Source organism: Alnus glutinosa, chromosome 7 (assembly GCF_958979055.1).
Source record: "Alnus glutinosa chromosome 7, dhAlnGlut1.1, whole genome shotgun sequence".
In the NCBI taxonomy this organism is placed as follows: Eukaryota; Viridiplantae; Streptophyta; class Magnoliopsida; order Fagales; family Betulaceae; genus Alnus; species Alnus glutinosa.
Window position 1 is genome coordinate 4561458 of NC_084892.1, and position 15783 is coordinate 4577240.

Below are 15783 nucleotides of genomic sequence, written 5' to 3' on the forward strand. Positions count from 1 at the left end.
CATTAAATAAATCAAACTCAAAGATAAATCACAAAGAGTACCCATTTGAAATCAAATAATCCAATGTATCCATTTAGTGAACAAATCACAATGGATATCATCATTCAAACCGATAAAACAATGTATCCATCGGTTGAAACACATTAAATGTCCTATATCTACTAATAACCACATTCATTGCAAAAGATAAAGCATTTAAATGAATGGAACTTGAACAACAAATATGATATATTATCAAATGTGCAAGTAGTATAACAAGAGTGTGAGTGTCATCAATGGAAAGGTTTCATCCTCAACCTTAGTTGAGGTTACTAGCCTTCCATGACTAAGAACACTACAAGAAAATGAAGAACGAACATGGAAATAAAATAAAAGCTTTACAAAGACAAATGTCTAAAGAAAAGAGCTACTGAAATCAACTATAAAATGCACGAAATAAATCCTAGCTACTGTTCTCTGAACTCCTTCAACAAGGAGGTATGGCTATGGCTTTTATAGAAGGAAATTAGGGCTAGAAACCCATGTAAAATGACTCCTTTAACCCCCTCTAGGGTTCCTCTCTTGCTAGAGACAACCAAGATCACGAAACCAGCGTGTTCTGCTGCGAAAATCAGAGGGAGATCTGCTTTTTGTCATGGAGAAGCTCCTGATTGGGTGTTCTGGCGCGCTTCTGCAAAAGTACGTCCTGGAAAATTTCGATCGATCGACTTTGAGCAAAATTCGATCGATCGAATTTAAGTTCGATCGATCGAGTTCTTTAGAACTTCTGAATTTTCCAAGCAATTCCACATGAATATTTGCCATTCCTCACTTATTGACCTACAAAACATAAAAACACAAAAACTAACCAAAGCATCAGAAAATAACAAGGCTAAAGGTCTAACTAATGTAAATCAATGGGTCCAAATACACAATATTTAGCACTCATCAACGCACAAGAAAATAAATCATATAAAATAATGTTCAAATGCATAAAATTTCACATTAAAGGATCCCCAAGAGATTAGGTAAACTCCTCATATTAACTATATTTAGCTAATATGAAGAGTTTTTCTTCTCCAATAGATTAGGTAGAGAGTAGGTAAAATATAATTTTTGTTACAATGAATAGCAAAAAGTTTCTACTCACTGTAGCACAATGTTCATGTTTTTTTAATATTTTTTTCTCTCTTCTCTCTCTCTCTCTCTCTCCCTCTCCCTCAATGGCCTGGTTTCGCCTGGGAAGAAACACAACTCCACGGCCGTGTATTTTCTTTTGAATCTAATCACGATTCTGGATCTGAGAATGACATGGGGAGTTTTGTGCATCCAGGGCCCGACCACTTTGAACAACTTTGTGTGTGAGAAAATTGCAAATTGAATAACTTTGAATCATTATAGGTTCTTTTGATGACTTCCAAAATCTCAACCCCAAGCCTTCTCTTCAATGGTTCTATCTCTCTCTCCAAAATTTTGCCCCCAAAGCTTTGTTCTTTGACAACCATCATCTCTGAATGTTTCTCTTTCATTTTTTGATTATAAAGATAAAGATGTTACAAAGGCCAAGCAAGAAGAGCCACCCACTTTTCCCTTAGGGTTCAAGGACTAGGCATGGGCTTGCCCAACCTCAGAAGCAAGAAGAAGGGGGAGCAAATGGTTTTCAAGGAATCCCATATTTTTTAGGCTCTTGACAAGCTCATAGAACAGACGCGGGAGGCTATCAAGGGTCTTCAATTATTGAGTGGTGCGAAACCCGAAGGAGGAGATGATTTGGGAAGGGATGCTATGTGGATTAGAGAGAAGGAAGGTGGGGAGGAAATAAGAGACGAGTATTGAGAGAGAGAGAGAGAGAGAGAGAGAGAGAGAGAGAGAGAGAGAGAGAGAGAGAGAGAGAGAGAGAAAGGAAGAAGAGGTAGCGTTAAAATATAATATTTAAAGAAAATAAATAGTGGAATAGATAATCTGCTGGAGTTTGTATTGAAAAATGAGTAGGCAAAATGGGGAAAAAAAAAAAAGAAGAAGCTTTTTTAATAGCTAAAATATCTCTTATTGTTGGTGATGCTCTTAAAGTATTGTAATATGAACTACAGGAGTGCCCGAGAAACGGTGTTGAAAACGAAGAATTAGGGTTTCTGTGAATATGGCCCGGTCGACAAAGAGATATGCTTGGATGTTTGACACGTGGCAGAAGACAAGTGACACATGGCAAAAGTATAGAAACACGCGGTAGATGAGATATTTTGGACATTGGTTGACTGAGATCAAGTTGGGTCAGAAGTATCCAAACTTTGATTTGACCACGACACGTGGCAAACTGTGATTGAGCTAGATCATAAAAGTTTCGAAAATTCTAGAAATAGAGGCCAAGAGGGTTTTCACTCAAAAACTCTATAAAGAGAAGTCATGAGAATGATTATTCCAAATCTATTTTACTGCACATTATTATATTTTTAATAAAAATTGTTCATTTTCCTAATGGAATAGTCATTCCGCATACCAAACGTAACTTAAGAGAGAAGAAGCATAAATACTCTAGGCTCTATGAAACCTCCCTTAGCACAAAGCAATATAACCTAAAAGTCTATCTACAGACGTGCGTGCATGGAATGCCCTCTTATAGACTTGACAAACTTAGTCTCCAAGCACAAAATCAAAATCCTAATTTTCTACAGTTTTTAAGTCGATGTTCAAACTGATCAGTAAGCATTTCGAAATGCAGTAGGGTTACAAGCTGAAAATAAGGATTTTCTATCAGCATGTTCGAAATAACTTTTAAGGACGAAACTTGGAACACCACAATTTGTGAGACCTTAGTTCGAACTTGATTGAAACGATGCATTCTGATAGTTTTGAAGTTCGCTAAAACATGTCTAGTTCGAACTAGATTGGAACGTCTAACATTGCTAGACTTGAACTTCCTTATAAATAGTCCTAATTCAAACCAACTTATGACGACATTGGAACGAGCAACACTAGAAGATCTTCAAACTTGGCTCGTTCGAACTAGTCTTAGAATGAAACTTAGAATGAGCAGTTCTGCCAAACTTTCAACTCTTCAATTCAAACTAGCTTGGGACAGAACTTCGAATATCAATCATTGACTGATCCGTAATGTCTTTAGTTCGAACATCACTTGGAACAGTCGGTTCTGCCTAAATTGAATATGCTTCTTCCACTAGCTCGTTCGAACTGGTAAATTCCTAGTTCGTATTGAGTACAACATTTAAACTCAATGAAAAATCATAAGTATAAACTATCTAATTTTTAGCCAAATTATACCGAAGTGTTTTGAGTACCAAATTAGCCAACCTTAAAACTGACACGTGCATCTCCATGCTTTATTACATTTTAGACACATGTCAGTTTGAGAGATAAGATTAAAAGAAATTCCTCTAATTCAATTAGGGGGAAAACTTTTTTCCCTACGATTACAAGCGAGGAATCTAGCTAATTAAGGCCACAACCTGCCAGTGAGCCTAGAATCCAGCACGAAATCTAGTTAAGGTCATGGCCTGCTAGTAAGAGTAGAACTCGGCACATCACCTGGCTAAGGCCAAACTCCATCAAATGGTGCTCCACATAAAGAGAGGGTATACATTAATCATTTCAGGTACGACCTCACAACCATTATATTGATCTCATACACGATCTTCCCACAAACCTTAGCTCTCTTCTTTAAAGCAATATTAATTACATCATTTTTCTTTACTAACTTAGGTATCAGAGAGTTCCACTGCCAGTAACCCGGCCCAACAAGTCTTTAACTATTTTTACTTGTCTTGCCAGCTGTTAATGGAACATATATGACCGTGCAATATTCAAGTGCAACATGATCAATTTCCTTCTCCACGAGAGAAGAGAAGAGAAGAGAGAGTAGAATAATTTTATTTGCTAGCAATGATTGATAAAAGGAGGCCGGGGCTCTCATGGCATGGTCTCAGAAATATACTCTCAAACTGTAATACATAGGATGATCTTCACCCCAAGTATATCTTCTTTCGTATGAATTGTGAATAGACCGATAAAAGCTTTGAAAAATGAGAGAGAATTTGAGAAATAAAAATGAAATAAAATTAAAGCACAATTAAGTTAATTACCCAGATATTCCATTTGGCTTTCCATGCACAATTACGACACATGTTCCGGCCAATATAATCCCGTTATGCGACCTTGTGATCATGAAATCGACGAGTACTAGAATATAACACCGTATTTATACAGAGCCAAATAGAAGAAAGGAAGAGTACCCGACATTTGAGTTAATTAGTACAGGGCCTTCTCATCATGAGATCGGTATATATTCCAGCAATTAATTGTGTCTTGCTCAGATTTTTGTTTAAGACTTGGGTTTTCTATAATTTTTCATTGCATATATATATATATATATTCGCTTTTTGTTCTCTTTAATGATTAGACAGCTAGTAAAGAAGCAAATGGTGTTGAAGCTGATTAGTTATTCGCTAATGAAGTGCACCCATGTGAAACCTTCTCCTTTCCAGTTCAGGGCATGTACATATATAGGTTTGGAATTTTTAAAGAGATTTGCGAATATGATATGAACTCAACAAGAAATTAGTAGGTTATAGTTGAGGGATTTAAGAAGTTTAATTAAATTGATTGGGTTAGGATTAACTTATATATATAATCTTATACCTATAAATCAACACTACCCGAACCCGATACGCGATATGCATTTAGGGCCGACAATTATTTATATGACTTGTGCGAACTCGACACGAACCCAACACTTAATTAGTGGGTTGGCTAGAGTTGAAGGGTATGAACAATTTAATTAAATGGATTGGGTTAAAGTCGATCTATATAATTTTATATCCATGTCTCGATACTACTCGAACTCGACACACAAACAAGAATTGTCAACCCCTATGTGTAGTGAGCTCACTTAGGAACTATTATAGAGTAATGGAATTAATATGCTGTACACTATCACCCCATTTTATAAGAGAATATATTACTCATTACATGTAACTCAGATTAGGAAAATAAAAAATAAAAACAAAAATTCTCAAATACCAAAAACTTGACACGTGGACTCCCTTTCGAACAACTTTTTCCTGGCTCCAAATTAAATCTTACCAAACATTAATTAGTATGGATTGTGTATTTAAAAGCACAAAGTGCTTTTTATATATGCATGCCTCAAAATGGAAGTGAAGACATCAACTTTTTGCTTAATTAATAGAAGAAAAAAGGCAAGATCTAGACATAATTAAACAAAATAGCAAGTGGAAGATAAGCAAGTGTTTGTTTAAAGAGTTTCTGAGAAGCTTTTGAAACATCATATTCTTTTACTTGATAGTAAAAGGCAGAAATGATACGAATTATGAACCATGCATCAATCATAAATCTATTTTTTTTTTTTTTTTTTTTTTGTAATTATGACCATGATACATCATATCATGCATAAATACTTTTACAATCATGACCATCAAAACATTGGTTCTTATATTGTTGATTCTTTCTTTATGAAGTGACCTTTCTTCTTTAAAGGGAAAAGAATATGCCTCAACAGATGTTTTCAAATGACCACATAGATGTTTTCTGTTAGCAATCATGCAAGCTAGCTAGCTCACTAATTATTTGAAATTTTTATAAAAGATTAAATTAAAGGTTTGTGCCTTATTTGTCAATCTTAATTTAAAATAATAATAATAATAATAATAATAATAATTTTCTTCACTATAGGAAAAATGGACTCTAATTAATCTCACTAACACGAGAAGACTAGCTAACTTTTCAAGTCAAGCTAGGTGAATCTAGAAGAAAATTAGGAAGACCCCGCCATAGATTTCTAGCTTTTCATGATAAGATTAGCATCCAATGAACTATATATATATATATATATCTTGGTCTTTTGGATAAGACCGAAATTGTTCAGAGTTTACCATTCAAAAATTCCAACAGTAGCAACTTTTTGTGCACTTTATTGGCCAGATTGCTAGGGTCTAGAGAAGCAGAATAAATGCAAGATCTTGATTTTTTTACTTTTATCCTCCTTTTTTGCCGTCATAACCTGTTGCTAAATGAAGATATACAAGGAATTAGAAGCACGAACTTAATATATATTGGCTTAATCTACACCATTTTGAAGATTTCCCCTCCAATTAAAAATCCGTGTTATAGGGTTATACTTAGAATTAGAATATTTATTTTTTTAATTAGTCGTTTAAATTTGCATATGTAGAATCAAGCATTGATCTCTTAGATCGATGATGATGATGATGATTCTGCAACTCTCTCGAATAAGAGAAATGCTACAGAGGGAACGTTCATCCATCTTCTCTCCTCCTTTTAATGTTAAAAATAGTAAATTCAAAATTAAAAGTACACTTTTCTTTGTTTTTGTTTTTCTTTTTGATTGAATTTATTTTTTTTAATATTAAAAAGAGGAGAAGGGACGGATGAACTGTAGCATTTCTCCTCAAATAAAGCTTCCTACACAAATACGCCTCTTTCACTTAATTAATATCCTTTTTCAATGTGAAATATTGAACACATATACTGCATTTATTTCCCCTTGTCCTTTCCTTTTTTTTTTTTTCTTTTTTTTTTTCTTTTTTTTTTAAAAAAAAAATTTTGGTTTTCCAAAATGATCGATACGTTTTTGTCTCTTGTTCACATGAAGGGTCTACCTCCTGTCATATATATGCAATAAAGCATGCATGTCTTGTCTGCCTAGTGTTAGTCGTTGTGTTGACCCTTATCCCAACCCCTTTCTAACTGTAATTTTTTTTTATCAAAAAAGCAAAACATTAACAAACAATTTCAAATACAAAACACTTCAAACGACTTTTACTTCTATGTCTCGTCGTCACAACTAGGAAGTAAAAAAAAAACACTATCTAAACTCTAAAGAGCTAGCATTAAAACAAGCTCACGAGTCACAACAACTCTCATAATATATTATTATTATTATTATTAATTGAGCCGAAAACTGCTCACACAAATCTCAAAAACTGGTGCTCGTACTTCCCTTGAGTAGATAAACACTAATTTGTCGCCCAAGAAGTAAAAAAGTGTGAGGTCAGGATGTGTCCAAGAACCGTGACAACATATTTCTGAACCCACATGCAATAATATTAAACCTAAAAAGGCAGAAAGATCGAAAACTGGGTGGATGGAGCGGTGAAGGGCAGGAGGGAGGGAAGAGGGTAAAAGACTAAAAGCATTGGAGAGAAGCAAGCAGCTAGCAGACATATATTTTGGGGTGGGGGGCAAGGGTGACAAGCGTGGGGTTGTCTTGTCATATCAACTTCATTTTAGTGGCCGGCCCTCTCTTTTGACACATTCAAGACCTTGTCTCCCTTCCACCTTACTGGCTCGATCTCTTCTTTTCGATTTTTACTATTTCTTGTCCGACTATCTTAATTCTGCATCAACCATCTCTCTCTCTCTCTCTCTCTCTCTCTCTCACAGAAAGAAAGAAACAAGCCTTCTTTTCTTCTTCAAGTTCTTTGATGCATGCTTTCTATTGTTAAAACACTGTTATCAAGCTAATCATTATTAATAATGTTACGCTTGCATTGTTCCTTTTGGACCATTACATGCACTTTCCTTCCAAATATCACCAAATCATTGCTTTCTTCCACACACGAAATTCAATCAACAGAAAAAGTATGAAAAAAAAAAATATTTCACTTAATCTTTTTTCAGCCTTCACTGCATTTCATGTTTTTCAAAGAATAAATCGAGAGCTGCGTGCATGTATACCTGGAGAAGATATTGATTATAAGACCATAAAGATAAGTTTTAGCTTCCGATGGCTGGACCCGATTTTAAATGGACTACCCTTTTTGCATCTGGGCTAACCAAGCCCAGTAGCCTTCACAAATCAAGCCTGAATAAGTCCAGGCTCCGCTCAATATTTTTGTGAGTACTAAATATTATATTTTGGAAATTAATGCTTTGCAACTTGAAAAAGAATGTGTTTTTGTTTCATGATTTTCTATAAAATTATTAGTTTACCAGCAAATACGCATAATATTGGTAGAAATGTAAGTTTCTTGCACAAAAATTTTAGTATTGCTTGACGTAAAACAGATAATGGATTCATTTCTGCCTTTTTGTTGAACATTATTTTTCGTAGTTTGATTGATAATTTGATAAGCCAATTTTTTTTTTTTTCTTCATGTTTTGGAATTTGGTTAACGAACATGTTCACTAATCCATTATGATAAATTGAATCAGATTTTTTCGAATTTTTTCTTTTGCAATACCTCGCCGTGACATAAGCGCGAATGGGGCTCATGATCAAGGATCATCTTACTTTTTTATAAGGGCTAAAATCAATAATTTTAGCGTTTTAACAAGTTAATTTACCTAACAAAATCTAGGAAACTTATGAAAAACTTCTAATTCATTAAAGAGATTAACAAACAAGCTTGAATATGAAAATCAGGCCCAATCATGTATTGCCTCATCGTTGTGACCAGAGAATAGTGGTCTTTAAGGCTTGCCTTTTCTTTTATTTTTTTTTTCTGAGCACCTATATATGCTCTCTTTTTTTTCTTTTTTTTTTTTTCATCAATTTGATTCTTTCGATCCATATCAGGATTCATAATCATAATGATAATAATGAAAAATTCTAGGAGTCCGAATCGGCAAAAGTTGCCCTACAAATTTTTCATTGATGATTGGATCAATACAAATCAATAGATGAAGCAAAGAAATACAACTACTATGCTACCTAAATACATTACAAATTGTACTTTCAAATTTTCAATGATGTTGAGTTGCCTACGTTTGAGCTTAAATCGATTTCCCTCTAGGGCAAAACATGGTGGATTAATGTTGGAGGCTTGGCAAATATGAAGGCATAAGGCATACATTGAAAATATCTCCCTAGACATGTACACAACATATGATTGCCAAGCAATAAACAACTTAGTTGGCAAAGCTCTGTATGCGGCTACTGATCAGACAATTGCCCAAAACCTCTTTCTGCAAATTAACAAAGATTCCATCTTCTTTTCTTTGTTTTCTGACAAATGCGATTTAACCTCCCATAGAAATTTGGTAGCAATATCTCGGACCCTTGATGTTATAGATTCCTCATCTCTAATAATGATAAATCCCTGCACATTAACATCGTCAATAAAATTCTGGGAATCGCTTAGCTCATAAATTACCAGATGCAAAAGATAATTTCAAGTGCCAACCTCAACTAGTGACAATCACTGAAATGAATGTACCTCATGTCAACCAATTAGACCTCAGATAAATCATGATTTGTACACAGTAAAACAGAAACTGGGACTGTTAGCTACTTTATTCATGAGACCAAAGGCCAATCAAATATATTAAAAATAAATTCATTCTCATAGCATATCAGTGAAGATCTGCGTTGCTATTTTCATACGCCTTTGGCATGAGATCTCCAACAGCTTTGTCCTAATTAGCAACACCCTTACTCCCTGAGTTCTATACATCTTGGTCAAAATATTTTCATCTTTCATTAGCTTGGGATGATAATGACTTAAATTGGAAGACAGAGTTGAATTATGTACAAATTGGCCCAAGGGTACAAGTAGAAGAAGCAGAATGTCATATTTGACTAACATTTAGAGCTAACTATCTATATCCATGTCTTCATTTTGATGGCTTTCAAGGTATTTTCATCTTATCTCTGGTGCACACAAGCAAGACGCTTACAGAATAATTACCTGGGGTCGTATCATACGGTCCATCTCCAGCATGATATCCTCCAATAAGCAACCTTCTCCACGGTTTTCATAGTGAGAGAAAAGATGGTCAGCATGCAACAGATCATATGTACGTGGATAAGTTGAGAACGGTTCACACCTGATGTTAAAGTATGTATTAGCTGACAATATCTACTCTGAGTATGTAAGTAGAATTACATACAGTAGCAATATTAGCATATTTAGTTTGTAAATGTTGACCATTTGCAGCAAAATGTGATAGATTGATAATATCTTACCAATCATGGAAAGCACCAGTTAGTCCTCGGTCATAAATAGCAGACAAGGTATTCTTCATGTTTACAGGAACTACATTCATTACCCAGACGGGAAACGTATTCAAAGCCACAGCAAATCCACCACAGAAAGCATTCATGTCCATGACATTTCTAATTTCTGTTTTACTGATATTCATCAACCTCCAGTAAAGGCGAACTTGATCTTGCCAGAACAGAGAGTCTAAAGTAAATTCCTTTTCACTAATATCTGTTGTGAACAGATGAATCATCTCATCAGAATGAATAACATTGCTTTATAATACATAATAACAATGTTAAAATAGTTATAAGCAAAAGAGTAACTTCTTTAAAGTTCTGCAAAATATAGTAGACAGACCTATTCTTCCAAGACTCTCCGAATAAACCGAAAGACGATCTACCCTAGTACGGAGTTTCCGAAAATTTGTTTGTGCACTTCTCACTTGTATACAGTTCCTAAGGGGTGTATTCCATGATGGTTTAGAATCGTCAACAGCATCACATATGTCCAAACGCTTCTGCTCTGCATTGTCGAGAAGGCATGACTGATTTTCTGGTTTAATCCATATTGCTGTCTGAACTTTTCGAGCAATGAGTTTCCAGCACATTGCTGAAGTCAGATTTACAAGCTTATTCCAGATCAATGGATAATCTTTATCCGTTTTGTAGGCAGGTGGAGCCGAATAGACAAAGTACCCATTAGATCGCAGAAGGCGATTCACTTCTTTGAGTAAAATACCATCTGCAAGTAACAAATCAAGAGCAAAAACTAGAATTAGCAAACTTCACATAGGACAACCAAAAAATCACTGTAAAGACCCAAAAAGTGGCAATTTTTTAATCCCATTGATGTGGAAAGTAGCCTTCACCTAATCTTGCATATTGCAATATCATGTCCTTCATCCTATTATAAAATCGTAAATTATCTTCGCATGATACAGAGAAAAAAAAATAGGGAAAATTATAGTTTAGCCCCCCAAATTACAACCCGTTTTGCGCTTAGCCCCACAAACTGCCAACACTCCGACTCCGGCCTACCAAACTACCAAAACCTTTGAAAAATGCCACATTTGGCGAAATATCTCCATATTACCCCTGCCACGTGTCATTTTTCAATTAAAAAAAAAAACTAAAAAAACTAAATTTTTATTTTATTTGTTTTAGAAAAAAAAAAAAAAAAATATGGGGTGGCTCGGCGGGGTGGCCTGCGAGCCACCCCTAGAGCCCTAGGGGTGGCTTTCGGGCCACCCCAAATGGACTTCGGGGTGGCCCGTAAGCCCACCCTAGGGCTCGGGGGGTGGCGCGCGGCCACTGGGGGTAGCCATGCGGCCACACCCGACCCCAAGGGTGGCCGCGCGCCACCCCCCCGAGCCCTAGGGGGTGGCTTTTCAGGCCACCCCATATGGATTTCAGGGTGGCCGCGCGGCTACCCCCAGTGGCCGGAGGTAGCCGCACGCCACCCCCCGAGCCCTAAGGGTGGCTTACGGGCCACCACGAAGTCCATTTGGGGTGGCCCGAAAGCCACCCTTAGGGCTCTAGGGGTGGCTCGCAGGCCACCCCACTCCCCAAGGGGGGTGACTGTCGTATTTTCTTTTCTTTGTTTAAAAAATAAAATTTTAGTTTTTATTTTTATTTTTTATTTTTTAATTGAAAAATGACACTTGGCAGGGGAAATATGGAGATATTTCGCCAAATGGGGCATTTTTCAAAGGTTTTGGTAGTTTGGTAGGCCGGAGTCGAAGTGTTGGCAGTTTGTGGGGTTAAACGCAAAACGGGTGGTAATTTGGGAGGTTAAACTATAATTTTCCCAAAAAAATATTACTGACTGTCTGCCCTTAGGTTAGAATAGAAGTTCTAACAATGAACTTGTTCTATCAAAATCATAAATCATTATCGTCAATAAAACTTCTACAATGAAAGGGGAAGTTCATATACAACTTAGGAATACTTTAGCGTGCAACTCTAACAATGCCAAATAATATTTTCTGTCATAGTGAGTCATTCTTAAAATCAGGGCTCACACTTACATAGAAACTGGGCATTGGTTCCTTCAGCCACTCGGTGAAGTTACAGATTAAATATACATTTATCCAGTTTCGAGCATTGATATCCTAAAAGAAAGACCTTGTTCAAGACAAAAGAGGCTAAAGTATCTTCTTCCCTCATCAGAATGCTTCAACCTTTTCCATAGTTACAGATATTATAGATTCACAGGAATCAATATAAGTCGATTTCTTTGTACACAGAGAGACTCAAATTATAACTAACTGTAAACTTGCTACAAATTTTTCTTCAATTAAAAACAGTTCTTTGAACATCATTTCATCCATGAGGATGTCAGCAACTATATACATCTTTACCAGGGGTATTGCAGTCTGATGACAATATAAAAGTCCAATCATACTTATAGGGAAGGGCAAGTACAAAAATCAAAATTACAATAAATAGCATCAAGGTATTACTTCTGTCAACTTTAAACAAAGTAAATTTTCACAATAATAACATGGAAGGACACAATACAAGTCATGATGACTATAAAACATGGTAATATATATACAGTACATATCCATTGATTCTCACAATGGCTGATGTGAAGTACGTCAGTTATTGCATTATGATAATTCAACACAAAACCAATAAATCAAGTTTCCCAACAGTTAACCATGCAAAAGCTTGTGAATGAAAAAGTTAGTTTCTAAATATAAGAAATTTAATTCAGGGGAGCCACTTTGGATTTTCTTTTTGTCTATCTAGATTGAAAAGAAGAAGAAAAAACGAGTCCAAAAACCAAAAAACAAAGACAACATAGGGGATATCTTATAGTAACACTTCACTATGTTCACACATACAGGATCGTAATGAGTTCTGTACATCTATAGCAAGAAAGCATCTTCAAAATGAAGCAATTTTAGATGCAGTAGATATATGGGCTCCTACTAGTTGCAAGAATATTGATGCATATATGTATTCACAAATACATGCAGACAATAGTTACAACCATGTTATACAACAAATTTGATAACAGACTGACCTAGGGACCTGTTTGTTCCATCGGCATCACTGATGTCCATAATGAATAATCATTTGTCTTGGATATGAATTATAATTTCTTTAGTAAAATTGATATGTTATTTGGCATTTTTTTTTTACTTTCTATTTATGGCCAAAAATCCAATACAATATACATAAATATCTTTAGGATCGCAAAGTACCATTCTCATGCCAATCAACACGACACCTTGAGCAGTGAACCATCTCAAAGGAGCTACTGGGGTATGGTAGTTGTTTTGTGGCTATAGCAGAGATCATTGCACCAAGTCCTCGCTCTAACGCAAACTGAATCTGATTCTCATGGCCATCTTTGGGAGCAAAGGACATTGTTTGTATATCCAAGAGAAGGAGGTAAGCAGAGAAGCTGGCAACCCCACAACCAACATCCAAAACTTGAACGATGCCTGCAGAACGCAGATCACCTGTGTCACTTGTAATCATACTCCCTAGCCTGTATTTACAACAAAATTCAGTAAAGTTGAAATGTGATAATAATCAACCCTGCAATATGACAATGATCAACCCTACACACTTTGATCCTGACAGAATATTCGCGTATATGTGTTTGTTTTTGTTTTTGTTTTTGTGTTTGTGTGTGTGTGTGTGTGTGTGTGTGTGTGTGTGTACAAAGCTTTCTACCCAGTCCTCCTGTAAGAAGTTGACGAGCCTTCACCAACAGGCTAGGTGAATCTTTGCTGTGTTAATCAAAAGTATTGAGAGACAAAAAATTATTACTTAGATACTGGAATCACTATAGCAAATCATAATAGCTTAATTCTTTAGGTGGTCATACTCCCAAAACAAGGAAAATGATATCATACTTATCTATATAACAACAATAAATGAAATTCCAGTTTGTAAATTCTTGAAGCAGGAAAGCTGTATAGTTTAACATAGTACTATAATTAGAGAATAGTCACTTCAAATTAAACTGTAAGATAAATACTATTTCAATGCTTAACTAACAAAAGCATTATCAAATGCTAACTCCATAGCCATTAATGCCCGTGTAGGGAAAGTAACACTTAACAAAAAAAAAAATGGGAATGAAAAACCACTTTACCTTCGAATATACTCTGCCGCCCCATGTTTGAAATGCGTACCACCACCAGGGAACCACCATAGCTGATTCATCTCATGCACCCAATTTTGTCCTCCTTTGACGTCAGCAAGACGTGTATGATTCACATTGCTTCGCCAGACATAATCCCTGCTGGTTGGCCATCTTATTGGTATCTTATAATCTTGTGGCGGTGGAATCAAGCAAAACAAGCGCTTCTCAAATGGCGGGCAATGCCTCTCTAGTTCTTCTCTTCTAGAAACATCCAAGTTAGGGATCAAATTCTTTACATAAGAAACATCATGGCAAGGGATGTACTCATTGAATGTCCATGGGCAAACATTCATCCCAGTTTCAGGGATCAAAAGTGTTGTTTTTCTGTAAGTAAGAGTAACTTTGTTTGTAAACATAGAACTACCTGCAAGTCCAAAAATACAACAATATCAATCACAAGAATTCAAAGATCCAAAACTCAGTGTTACACCAGATTGCAAGGCTTTACAAAGTGTTTAAGTCATCCACTAAGGCTGACCACAATGCAAAATTAAGAATATAGATCAAACAAGTTTAATAAAAGCCAATCCCACTTCACAACATGCACGCATGCAGTATACATTCATGCCTCGAAGTGTAGCTCCTAGGGACAGGCTTCCATCACGCATTCACTATAATTAAGGATTTGGAATATCAAGGTATATAAACAAGACCTAGCAACTAATAGGATAATTCACCTTCTTCTGCCCATTCAATCTAAACTCCAACCATTCCACGCAAAACTATTCTCACTATCCAAATTGACCAAACCTACAACATAAACCCCCCCTCAAAAAAAAAAAAAAAAAAAAAGAACGAAAACTTGCGAGGCCCATTGAAGTTTGAGAGAGAGAGAGAGAGAGAGAGAGATTACCAATGGATGAAGAAGAAGAAGACGAATTGGAGGAGAGCTGGGAGACGTAAAAGGGGGCCTTGTTGCCCAAGAGGGTGCCAGCGTAGAAGGCCCCAAACAATAATAGCAGAGCCACCATTATCATCTGCCCTGATCTCCAATTTAACGCCGAACCCAACGAATACCCACCCATTTTCTGTCTCTCTTCCTTCTATTCCCTACTCTGCTTTCTTATTAGCTTCCTCTCTCAACTGGGTTTCTCCTGAATCTGGAGGATTCAATGGGACTGGACCAACATTTTGGAAATCTGAGAAAGATCCTGAGCTCAAAAACAATGCTACCACTATCACTAATTCACTACCTCCAGATTGCTTCCCATCTAGCAGCGTTTTTCTTTTTCTGATTCATTTATTGTTTACAACTTTACACCGTCATGATTGCACGAGGGATGCACGTGGCAAAGATAGCTTTTTAATTTATGGAATAATTGCACCGTTGGTTATTGGGTTGGCCAAAATTACAAATCACTCCTTGTAGGATAAAAAGTTTAAAAAGGGTCAATGTGGTAAATTATAATTACGAATCATTACAAGAACCTGTTTTCGTCCACCAAGTTAATAAATTCCGTTAGTTTGCTACGCCATACCCAATAAGAAATCGATACGTGTACATTACAATAAAAAAATATAAATAAATAAAACTTAAAAAAAAAAAAATTAAAAAAAAATAATAGAAAATAGCAAAGGGGTTGTTGCCAGGGGTAGCCCGACCACGTTTGGGGGGTGACACGTGGCCACCTCAGGATCTGGACTGGTCACATGTCGATTT

At 36.1% G+C, this 15783-nt stretch overlaps 1 protein-coding gene across 1 annotated transcript; it reads right to left on the bottom strand.

Moving 5' to 3' along the window:
• Nucleotides 1-8589: 8589 nt before the first annotated feature.
• On the bottom strand, nt 8590-15344 carry LOC133874145 (probable methyltransferase PMT7). Its single transcript, XM_062311987.1, has 7 exons — nt 14977-15344; nt 14073-14487; nt 13171-13460; nt 10317-10700; nt 9941-10187; nt 9663-9801; nt 8590-9074 (listed from the first exon to the last, which is right to left on the bottom strand). The coding sequence occupies exons 1-7, from the start codon at nt 15146-15148 to the stop codon at nt 8916-8918; spliced, it is 1806 nt and encodes a 601-aa protein (XP_062167971.1). The 5' UTR covers nt 15149-15344; the 3' UTR covers nt 8590-8915.
• Nucleotides 15345-15783: the final 439 nt, after the last annotated feature.